Consider the following 11,576-nt stretch of genomic DNA (forward strand, 5'->3'; position numbering starts at 1 on the left):
GTTCATTGGAAATAAGAGTCTTATGATCTTTCCTGCCCTGGCTGGCCTAACTGCGATCCTCAGATCTCAGCCTCCTGCGTAGCTAGGATGATAGGCGTGAGCCACCGGCACCGGCTAGTAGCAGAATACTTGTCTTGAGTGCTTAAGGTCCTGGGTTCAATACCCAGGACTAAACATTAAGAAAGCCCAGTGGAAGGTGAGTCAGACCTGAGGACTGACAATGTCAGGAGGATTTAAGAGATCGGATGGGCAAGGGCCAGGATGAGGTGTAAGCCTCCCTGAGTAGCAGGAGGAGAACCAGAGAGAGACCTAGAAAGGAGGCGGGTGAAGATGGAGCAGGATTAACTAGGTCTGTGATTAACTGAGAGGGAAGGAAAGGCCCCGCACGTGGGGGTGGAGCTTGGGGAGATGCTCCTGAAATTCTGGGTTGGGGTGTAAGGTGCTGAGTGGGCCCAGGCAGTGGGCAGGTTGGGCAGGATGGGCAGGCAGCCTCTGAGAGGCGGGGAGGTTTTGCAGGGGCTCTGCGGAGGACAACTGCTTGGGTGGTTGGGTTAAAGAGCTATGAGAGAGGCGGCAGACGTGTTGAAGCTGTGGTTCTGAACTTCCTAATGTCCTGACGCGCCTTTAAAGAACAACCCCGGGGCTGGGAAGGTGGCTCAGTGGTAGAGCGCTTGCCTTGCATGCCTGAGGCCCTGGGTTCGATTCCTCAGCACCACATAAAGAAAAAAGCCGGAAGTGGCACTGTGGCTCAAGTGGAAGAGCGTTAGCCTTGAGCTGAAGAGCTGAGGGACAGCGCCCAGGCCCAGAGTTCAGGCCCCATGACCAGACCCAAAAAAAAAAAAAAAATTTAAGCCAGGCGCTGCAGCGGCTCACGCCTGTAATCCTAGCTACTCAGGAGGCTGAGATCTGAGGATCGCGGTTCAAAGCCAGCCCGGGCAGGAGAGACCGTGAGACTCCTATCTCCAATAAACCACCAGAAAACCGGAAGTGGTGCTGTAGCTCAAGTGGTAGAGCGCTCGCCTTGAGCTGAAGAGCTGAGGGACAGCGCCCAGGCCCAGAGTTCAAGCCCCACGGCCGACAAAAAAAAAAAAAAAAAGAACAACCCCGCAGCGTTTCTACTGTGTGGGTCTGGTACTCAACGCTGCCCGACGCTGCAGGTGGAGAACCAGGAACGCGAAGCAAGGCAGTAAGGAAAGACTCAGCATGCCCCGGGTAGGGGAGAGCTTAACTCAGGAGGGGCGTGGCCCGAGCCCAGCAGCGCTGGGCGGGGCTTCCTGGAGGGGCGTGGTCTTCTCTGAGGAAGAGGCTTGTAGAGAACCTTCACGGAGGTGGAGCAACAAAGCAGGTTTGCTGTGGGGGCGGAGGCTTGGCGAACATACCCGGGGAGAATGGGCGTGGCCAACACGCAGGGGGCAGGGCTCTGGCTTGAGACTCGAGCCCCAGGGTGCGCCTTGACCGGATGTCCGGAGCGAGGGGGCGGCGCCCTAAGAAGCGGGCACGCACGAAGCGCTGACGCCCGGGCTGGGCTCGCCACCGGAAGCGGCATAGGGTTTCTCTGTCCGCCTCCGTCCGCCGGGTGGCGCGCAGGCGCACTTCCCATCGCCGCCGCCGCCGCTGCCGCCGCCGCCTTCTACCATAGTCCACGCCGGCGCCCCGGGAACCGGTGCGACTTCCGCTTCCGGGCGGTGGCTCGGGGCTGCTGGGGGAGGGGGCGGGGGCGGCACTTCCGGTCGGGCCCTCGGGTCTCCCCGGAGCGGCGGCTCCTCCTCGGCCTCCTCGGCCTCCTGCCGGCGGAGACCCCGGCGCCGGTGAGTGACGGGGCTCGCGGCGCGGGCGCAGCGGGGGCGGAGGGCCTCTCTCTGGTCGTTAGCAGTCCCCAGGATGCCCCCCCACCTCAGAACGCCGGTGCCTCTGCGCGGGCCCTGGCTCGGGGACCCCGTCGCTGCCCCCCCCCCCGGAGACCTCGCTTTCCCACGCTCGCCGCGCGGGAGGTCGCCGCGCGGCCCTTTCCTTGGTGACGAGCCAGGTCGGCAGGCAGCTCTAGGCACCCACCCTACGCCTGGCCGCGGCCTCCCCGGGTGCCACCGGCCTCCCCTCCGCGCAGGGCGGCTACTTGAGCCTGGCATCCCCTATAGGCTTGTCGCCTCGGCCTGTCGCCTTTGTGGCCCGCAACAGCCGCCCCGCCGTCCTATCGCGCAGCTCCTGCAGCACCCCGGGCTGGGGTGAAAACGCCTTGCGTTCCTTGCAGTGCCAGGCGGATCTTCTTTCTCTGTTGTTTCCCCTCCAGCCCTCTCAGTGATTCCCCTTTTGCCAACAGCCTTGGGGCTCACGCATGTCACTCAAGATGCTGAGATCTGAGGATCGCAGTTCGAAGCCAGCCCGGGCAGGGAAGTCTGTGAGACTGTATCTTCAGTTAGCCAACAAAAAGTCAGAAGTAATGGTTAGGCTCAAGTGGTAGGACTCCAGGCTTAAGCAAAAAAAGCTAAGCAAGAGCCGTAGGCCCTGAGTTCAAGTCCCCAGTCCCTGCACAAGGAAAAAAAAAAATACCCCTTACAAACACACCCCTCGGTAGAACAGCGCCCTCTAGAGCTCTGTCTTAATGCTCTCATCCATCCTTTTCCTCTGCCTGCTTAGTCCAGGCTCTCAAGGACTAATGCCTCACCTTCCACGGACCTACATCCTGGCTCCTTTGCTCTCAGAATTCCTGTCCCCCAGCAGCGTGGTGGGGAAAGAGCCCCCATCAAAGTGACCTGCTCTTCGCAGCTCTTATCTTGCTCTGTAGCTGCTCTCCTGATTTCCTTCTGGACTTCCTGGAGAAGACTGCACCATCTACACTTTTTCCTATAAGCGTTTATTTTCTTTTTATCGGTTGTGGGGTTTGAATTCAGGGCCGGGGTACTGTCCCAGAGCCCTTTTGCTCAAGGTTAGCACTCTACCACTTGAAGCCACAGTTCCACTTCTGGTTTTCTGATGGTTAATTGGAGATGAGTCTCATGGACTTTCCTGCCTCTGCTGGTTTTGAACTGCAATCCTCAGATCTCAGCCTCCTGAGTAGCTAGGATTGTAGGTGTGAGCTACCAGCGCCCAGCAGCTTTTCTTCTTCCTGGAACACATATTCACTGTTCTAGGTCCAAGGCTTTATACCTGTGAAGGAGAGAGCTTCATCTTCCACCTTTGGGGACTGCAGTCTAGTTGAGGCGGATCAAAAACAGGTACTCAGTATGTTGCTATTTGGTGGGTTTTCTGAGCAGGCTGGAGATAGGTCATGCAAAGATCCCGTGGACACAGCAAAGGTTCTGGGATGATGGTGGCCAGGATGAGGAGAGACAGACCCATGAGGATGGAACAGAAGAACCAAGACTTGATCCCAAAGTGCCTTGGAACAAACAATGTGCCCTTGATGATCTCTGGCAAGCCCAGAGTCTTCTTTCATTCACATGTTCTGCAGCTGTTTAGTGAGCACGTCACACAGGAGATGTCACAGAAAAACAGGGAAACTTCTCTGTGTCAATGCTGCACAGCTCAATAGGGCAGAGCAGGGAAAATCAAACCACTGAGTATGAAGGAAAACACAGGTGTGGGCCTGGATGTCAGGAAGGCCTGGCCTTTCTGGATTCCTATCTTTGGTCATCTTACTATAAGGCACTGAGCAAAAAGATCTTGATATTAATTCCCTTCTGGATAGCTGCGGCCCTACTGGGGTTTGCTTGCCTTCCCCAGGGGAGCTGAGATGAGTAAGGGAAGCCCTGGGTTTTACTGGGACTCCTGTCGTTTAGCAAACTATACTTTTTCTAGCCTTATTAATTTATTAACAAGTATTTAACAAAGATGCCCTTCCCTAGGTTCTGAGGACAGAGCAGTGAAGGAAACTTAAAAATGTAGCTTCTGCCAGGTGCTGGGCGTTTACGGCTGCGATCCTAGCTATTTGGGTAGCTAAGGTCTGAGGATTTTGGTTCGAAACCAGCCCAGGAAGGAAAGTCTGAGACTTATCTTCAGTAGACCAGCAAAATGCAGAAGTAGAACTTTGGCTTCAATGGTAAGAGTGTTAGCCTTGAGTAAAAAAGCACAAGCCCTGAGTTCAAGCCCCAGTATTGGGGTCTATGTGTATGTTCTCTCTCTCTCTCTCTCTCTCGCTCTCTCTCTCTCTCACACACACACACACACACACACACACGTAACCTGTAAAGAGGGGGCCAGCAAAATGAGTAAGAAGCTGAAGTAGCATATGTGGGACAAGAGATGAGAGTGGGTGGTAAGGAGAGAATGGAGCAGGTTGAGGAGTGGAGCTGGGGCTGCGGCCGTGGTCCCTGAGAACTGCACTGAAGTAGAGCAGAAGAAGGAGGAGAGGGCGGGAGAGCAGATGGAACAGGGGAGTCACACCATCCCAGGCAGGTCGAGTAAGCCCTGAGGGAGGAAGGGGGCAAGCACGGCCAGTGGAAGGAGCCCCAGGGTCAGTGACGGTTGTGAAGGTCATCATAAAGACTTGGGGTTTTTCTCTGACTGCAGGGGCTGGAACTAAGGGACAGTGGTTTTGACCTTAGTCTTATCTTTAGGTGTGAATTGCAGTACTTCTGAAGGTGAAGGAGATTAACTACATAAGATACTGACTGGTTGCTTGTTAAAGAATCAAGAGGAATTGTTGAGGAATTGCTTGTCCTGGCATTGAATCAAACAAATTTGGGAGTGAGGTGACAGGGAGGCATTGTCCAGGATATTATGGTCTTGTCTTCAACATGGAAGGTGAAGTGCTGGCAGACAGCATCTTGTAGGGAAAAGCATTGAGCCTGGAACCACTTTGTCTTTGTGGGCCTGGCCTGGGCATTGTTTAGCACTGCGACTCTGGGAAAGGAATGATCTCTCTGGCCTAGTCTCTCTTGCTGTTTGTTTTTGTCAGTCATGAGACTTGAACTCTGGATTCTTCAGCTAAAGGCTAGACTCTACCACTTGTGCCACAGTACCACTTCCAGTTTTCTGGTGGTTAATTAGTCTCATGGACTTTACTGCCAGGGCTGGCTTTGAATTGTGATCCTCAGATCTCAGCCTCCAGAGTAGCTAGGATGACAGGCATGAGCCACCAGTGCCTGGCTTCTCAACAATTGTGAGCATCTCTCGGGTGGTTGGGAGGAGGACATGGGGGAATTTTGAGGATCTCTGAGGTGGTTGGGAGGGGGTTCTGGAGGAAGACCTGGCCATTAGGATGCTCTGCTCAGAGTTCAGTGCTGCTGTCACATGATTGTTTCTAGCAGACCAGGACTTGATGATGCGGCCTGTTGCATGCTTTCCCTTTGCTGTGCCCATGAACCTGGATGAATGCTGCGGCCCCCCCCCCAAATTTCCCCACTTAGATAATGGGACCGAGAATGGCCTGGGAATGCTGTGAGACCCAGGTGAGAGAGCCTGTCAATGCAGCCTGAGATCAGCTGAGTCACTGGAACTCTGCAGAAAGCCTCCAGGCCACGTCTTCCTGCAGAAGGCATGAGTTTTAGCCTTAATTCCAGTGAACTTTGCCATAAGCCTAATTAATTGTTGCCTTCAGCATCTTCCCACTGTGTCATCCTCCTAACGCCACTGTCCCAGAATTCCTTCTGTGGGAGACACCCTCTATCAACTCTGGAGAATTTTCCCCAGGGAGTTCTCATCAGCTTTATCTCATCCATTTACTCGTCATCACAATAGTTTACCACTATGAATTTCCCTCCGAGTACAGCTTTAGCTACGCTTATTTTTTTCTTCAGGGCTGAGGACTGAACTGAATCTTATACTTGCCTAGCAAGTGCTATTCTACTAATCTAAGTTTCAAAAAAACACCAAGCTGGAGCTGGGAAGGTGGCTCAGTGGTAGAGTGCTAGCCTTGAGCTGAAGAGCTGAGGGACAGCGCCCAGGCCCAGAGTTCAGGCCCTACAACCGGACCCAAAAACAAACAAACAAAAACCCCCACCAAGCTGTATGTAGTGTAGGTATGTTTTTATTTTCACTTAAAAAAAATCTTGTAATTTCTTCATGGACTCATTGGGTGTTTAAGGTTTAATTTCACATTTCAGCAGGCTTCTGAAGTCTGCAGAGACCAATTCTATTCAGGGACACTTCCTCTATTCCCCATTATACCAGGTCTCTCTGCAACCAGAGACTCCCAAATAGGTTCTACCTTAGTGGAACCTTGGTTTCATAGCAGTCCCATTTTTTTTTTTTTTTTTTTTGGTCGGTCGTGGGTCTTGTACTCTGGGCCTGGGCGCTGTCCCTCAGCTCTTCAGCTCAAGGCAAGTGCTCTACCACTTGAGCCACAGCGCCATTTCCATTTTCTGGTGGTTTACTGGAGACAAGAGTTTCATGGACTTTCCTGCCCAGGCTGGCTTTGAACTGCAATCCTCAGATCTCAGCCACCTGAGTAGCTAGGATTACAGGTGTGAGACACCAGTGCCTGGTCCATCAATGTCTTCAGGGTACAGTCCCTGGATAAACACTCCAATAGAGGTTAAGCATGGAGATGGGGTTGTCTCCTGATTGGTCAACCAGTGGCTGTATAACACTGTTGTCATATGACATTGAACACATCACAGCACAAGCCAGGTTCTTCATGGTCCAACAGAGAGAACGATGTTCTCATTTCAGAGCTGGGGTGGTTTAAAGGGCTGGGGTGGGCTCCAAGCATGGGTGTGCATCCTTGTAGTCCCATCCCTCCCCCATTCTCCGGGCTTGTCCTGACTCCCTCATCCTGTCAGCAGGGACAGTAATACCTTGTGCACATTAAGTGCATACAGATGCCCAAATTAGCTGTCTGCAAAGCCTTCCAGGCAAGCATGGTGGTACCTGTCTTTAATCCCACCTACTAGGCAGGTGAAAATGGAGAGAACCGAGACTCAAAGCCACGAAAAAACGTGCTAAAGGGTTGAGTCCTCGAGGCACTCGGTGGTATGCACATGCGCTGTGGCGTCTGTAGATAAGGAGGTGAGGCTGAGGCCCTGGGACGCCCGGGGTCACTGCTGGGCAGGAAAGGGGCCTGTTGATAGGCTGCTGTGCCGCTGCTGTCCTCATTTGCAGGCTGAGCCTGGGGTTTGGTGGGGAGCATTGAGAGAAAGGGGCTGTGGATGGTGGGGAGAGGGAGCCGGAGGGGGTGCTGGCCAGGGAGGAGGGGGTGCAGGCTGAGGAGGAAAGGGTCCAGGCCAGGGAGGCGGGGGTGCAGGCCAGGAGCAGCAGAGTTGGGGAGACCCTGGGCCTCGGGAGCGGAGGCGGAGTACCGGATGGGGAAGAAGGCAGGGAGCAGAGGCCAGCCTGGGCCAGGAGGGCCGAGGGCGTCGCCTGTCCTTGCCCCGCCCATTCCCTGCCTCCCCCCCCCCATCTCCCTGCACCCCGGGCATCCCTGGCCCCACTGTCCTCACCATGCTCTCCCCGCAGGTGAGATGGAGGCCAACCCCGCGGCGGGTGGCGGGCCCGGTGGGCTGGCGGGTGAGGACGGTGTCCACTTCCAGAGCTACCCCTTCGACTTCCTCGAGTTCCTCAACCACCAGCGCTTCGAGCCGCTGGAGCTGTACAGCGAGCACGGCAAGACGGCCGTGCTGCCCTGCGCCGGCGCCCCGGGCCCGCCGCCTGCGCCACCGCCGCCCGCGCCGCCACCGCAGTACGACTACGGGGGCCCGGCCGGCTTCAAGCCCAAGGCGGAGGCCGCTTCATCCTCCGCCTCCTCCACCTCGTCCTCCTCGTCCTCATCGTCCTCGCAGGCCAAGAAGCCGGACCCGCCACCACCGCCGCCAGCCTTCGGGGCGCCACCGCCACCGCTCTTCGACGCCGCCTTCCCTGCCCCGCAGTGGGGTATTGTCGACCTCTCCGGGCACCAGCACCTGTTCGGGAGCCTGAAGCGGGGTGCGCCTGCGGCGGCAGCGGGGCCAGGCGGGGCCCCAGGGCTGGGCAGCCCCGTGGGGGCCCCGGGCCCGCTGCCCACCGCTGCCTCACAGGCCCCAGCAGGCGCGGGCGCAGCCAGCGACCCCAAGGACGACAAGGGTTACTTCCGGCGGCTGAAGTACCTGATGGAGCGGCGCTTCCCGTGCGGAGTGTGCCAGAAGTCCTTCAAGCAGTCATCACACCTAGTGCAGCACATGCTGGTGCACTCGGGCGAGCGCCCCTATGAGTGCGGGGTCTGCGGCCGCACCTATAACCACGTGTCCAGTCTCATCCGCCACCGGCGCTGCCACAAGGACGCGCCGCCTGCGCCCGGGGCCCCACCGGGCCCGGCTTCCCAGGCCCCACCGCCGACCGCGCCCCCGGGCCCGCCGCCCCCAACCAGCCTGCCAGGGCCCGCTGCCACTGCCGCCGCCCCCCCGGCCGCCACCGACGGCCCCGCGGGCCTGGCTGCGCCGCTCCCGCCGCCCGGCACCGGCGGTGGTGAGGGCCCCTTCGCCTGCCCGCTGTGTTGGAAGGTGTTCAAGAAGCCCAGCCACCTGCACCAGCACCAGATCATCCACACCGGCGAGAAGCCCTTCTCCTGCTCTGCCTGCGGGAAGAGCTTCAACCGCCGCGAGAGCCTCAAGCGCCACGTGAAGACCCACTCCGCCGACCTGCTGCGCCTGCCCTGTGGCGTGTGTGGCAAGGCCTTCCGTGATGCGGCCTACCTGCTCAAGCATCAGGCAGCGCACGCGGCCGGCGCGCGGCCCGCCTTCCCCTGCGACCTGTGTGGGAAGTCCTACTCGGCACCGCAGAGCCTGCTGCGGCACAAGGCGGCCCACGCCGCACATGACAGCGGCGCCAAAGATGCACCCGCGCCACCGCCGCCGCCCGCGCCGCCCGCCGCCTTCCCCCCGGGCCCCTACCTGCTGCCCCCTGACCCGCCCGCCAACGAAGGTGATAAGGCGGCCACGGCTGCGGCCGCCGCAGTAGTCTATGGCGCTGTGCCTATGCCGCTGCTGGGCGCGCACCCGCTGCTGCTTGGTGGGGCTGGGCCCGGCAGCGCAGGCACGGGCGGCGCAGGCCCCGGTGGCCCCGGGAAGACCTTCTGCTGCGGCATCTGCGGGCGCGGCTTTGGCCGCCGCGAGACGCTGAAGCGCCACGAGCGAATCCATACCGGTGAAAAGCCGCACCAGTGCCCAGTGTGTGGGAAGCGCTTCCGCGAGTCCTTCCACCTGAGCAAGCACCACGTGGTGCACACTCGCGAGCGGCCCTACAAGTGCGAGCTGTGCGGCAAGGTCTTCGGCTACCCGCAGAGTCTTACCCGCCACCGCCAGGTGCACCGCCTGCAGCTGCCCTGCGCCCTGGCCGGTGGCCCCACGGCGCCTGGGGCCTGCGGGCCGGGAGCCGCTGCCGCCGGCGCCCCAGCCGAAGCGCTGAGCTACGCGTGCTCAGACTGCGGTGAGCACTTCCCGGACCTGTTCCACGTGATGAGCCACAAGGAGGCGCATATGCCTGAGAAGCCCTACGGCTGCGATGCCTGTGGCAAAACCTTTGGCTTCATCGAGAACCTCATGTGGCACAAGCTGGTGCACCAGGCGGCCCCCGAGCGCCTGCTGGCGCCCGCGCCGGGCGGGCCCCAGGCTGCGGACGGCCCCACCGCGGGCTCTGAAGCGGGCAGCGCGCTGGACCACGGGCTGGCCGGGGAGGTGGGCGCGGCGGTGGCAGCGCTGGCCGGCGCCCCCGGGACGGAGGACACGAGCGGGCCGGCGGCGGCTGGCGGGGCCGGTGGGGCGGGGCCAGAGCGCTTCAGCTGTGCCACGTGCGGGCAGAGCTTCAAGCACTTCCTGGGCCTGGTTACGCACAAGTACGTGCACCTGGTGCGCCGGACGCTGGGCTGCGGGCTGTGCGGGCAGAGCTTCGCTGGCGCCTATGACCTGCTCCTGCACCGCCGCAGCCACCGGCAGAAGCGCGGCTTCCGCTGCCCGGTGTGCGGGAAGCGCTTCTGGGAGGCGGCGCTGCTTATGCGCCACCAACGCTGCCACACAGAGCAGCGGCCCTACCGCTGCGGCGTGTGTGGCCGCGGCTTCCTGCGCTCGTGGTACCTGCGCCAACACCGCGTGGTGCACACCGGCGAGCGCGCATTCAAGTGCGGCGTGTGCGCCAAGCGCTTCGCGCAGTCATCCAGCCTGGCGGAGCACCGACGGTTGCACGCCGTGGCGCGCCCGCAGCGCTGTGGCGCCTGTGGGAAGACCTTCCGCTACCGCTCCAACTTGCTGGAGCACCAGCGGCTGCACCTGGGCGAGCGCGCCTACCGCTGCGAGCACTGCGGCAAGGGCTTTTTCTACCTGAGCTCTGTGCTGCGTCACCAGCGTGCGCACGAGCCACCAAGGCCTGAGCTACGCTGTCCCGCCTGCCTCAAGGCCTTCAAGGACCCTGGCTACTTCCGCAAGCACCTGGCGGCCCACCAGGGCGGCCGGCCATTCCGCTGCTCCTCCTGCGGGGAGGGCTTCGCCAACACCTACGGCTTGAAGAAGCACCGCCTGGTGCACAAGGCCGAGGGCCTCGGGGGGGCCGGGGCCGCGGCCGCCGCCCTGCCCGGGAAGGACCCCTGACCGCCGTCATGCCCCTTCTCCCCCCCCTACCCCCTCTGCGCGCAGCCGCGGATCGCGCCAGCCCCTCCTCCCGCCACCCCTCTGAACTTGAGGCCCGGCTTCACGGCCCCAGACATTTCTTGACTTTTTCGCGTCCCAGTGGACACGCGCATTCTCTCCCCAGCAGACCTGCTCCAGGTGAGTCTCCGCTACCCCCACCCCCCCAGTCCGGCTGGATGGAGCAAGTCGCAGTTGGGAGGCCTGGGGTGGGGTCCGGGTGCTCTTGGATTGGGGTGGGGGGGTGGGTGCCAGACGAGGCTTGTACGGAGCAGAGAACAATAAATGTTATTAACATGGCTGCTGAGGAGTATCGCGGCGACCTGGGGTGGGGAAGCTGCGTGCAGGCGCCCGGGCGGCAGCCCTAGTCCTCCTGTCTCCCGCCGCCCGCGCTGGGGAGCACAGGGCCGCTGATGCCGCACTGAGACCTGCCTCGCTGCCACCAGCGGGATTCGGACCTGGCTGCCAGAGGCTGGCTGATGCCCAGATGTGCATCAAGCCTCGGCCGCCTCAGCTCTAGCCCTGAACATGAAGTGGGCAAGGGCCTCACGTGGTGTGACTCCGTGTTCTGATTGTGAAGCAGACCTGTGTGCCGCTGCGGGGGTCACCCTTGAGAACGGGGTGAAGGCGACCCCTGAGCCAGGGCACAGAGCCACAGGAGTGCAGAAAGCACTCCACGTAGGTGCTGAAGGCTCTTACTCAGACTGGAGTTATGGAGAGTTTGGAAGCTAATGGCTGGAAACTGGCAGCTGCCAGGCCTGCTAAATACAACTCTGATCCCACGCGTGTGCACGTGTCTCTGTGTGTGTGTGTGTGTGTGTGTGTGAGAGAGAGAGCACACCACCGAGCTCCTGCTGGTATTCTCCTTTGACCCCGTCGGTGTTGGAGGCACTGTGTTCTGGTGACAGTGACTAGGCTTCTTGTGGAAGGTCAGGCTACTGAGGCCCAGGGGCCCCACAGCTGAGACACAAGATGGGTGATGATGGAAGCCTTCAGATTCCACAAGTACTGAACGGCTGGACAGGAAAGAGAAGGGGGTGGATGGGGCAC

The 11,576-nt window shown here is 60.0% G+C and overlaps 1 protein-coding gene across 4 annotated transcripts; it reads left to right on the forward strand.

Annotated features, from left to right (window-relative positions):
* The first annotated feature begins 1,556 nt into the window (after positions 1 to 1,556).
* On the forward strand, positions 1,557 to 11,296 carry Znf865 (zinc finger protein 865). 4 transcript variants are annotated; one of them, XM_070000643.1, is made up of 4 exons: positions 1,557 to 1,808; positions 3,129 to 3,212; positions 6,831 to 6,945; positions 7,393 to 11,296. In XM_070000643.1, the coding sequence occupies exon 4, from the start codon at positions 7,398 to 7,400 to the stop codon at positions 10,488 to 10,490; it is 3,093 nt and encodes a 1,030-aa protein (XP_069856744.1). In that variant the 5' UTR covers positions 1,557 to 1,808; positions 3,129 to 3,212; positions 6,831 to 6,945; positions 7,393 to 7,397; the 3' UTR covers positions 10,491 to 11,296. The 4 variants fall into 4 exon arrangements, with proteins under 4 accessions (XP_069856744.1, XP_069856743.1, XP_069856742.1 ...); XM_070000642.1 differs by lacking the exon at positions 6,831 to 6,945; XM_070000641.1 differs by lacking the exons at positions 3,129 to 3,212; positions 6,831 to 6,945.
* The last annotated feature ends 280 nt before the right edge of the window (positions 11,297 to 11,576 follow it).

Source organism: Dipodomys merriami, unplaced genomic scaffold, assembly GCF_024711535.1.
Source record: "Dipodomys merriami isolate MVZ:Mamm:240054 unplaced genomic scaffold, mDipMer1.0.p SCAF_57, whole genome shotgun sequence".
Taxonomy (NCBI): Eukaryota; Metazoa; Chordata; class Mammalia; order Rodentia; family Heteromyidae; genus Dipodomys; species Dipodomys merriami.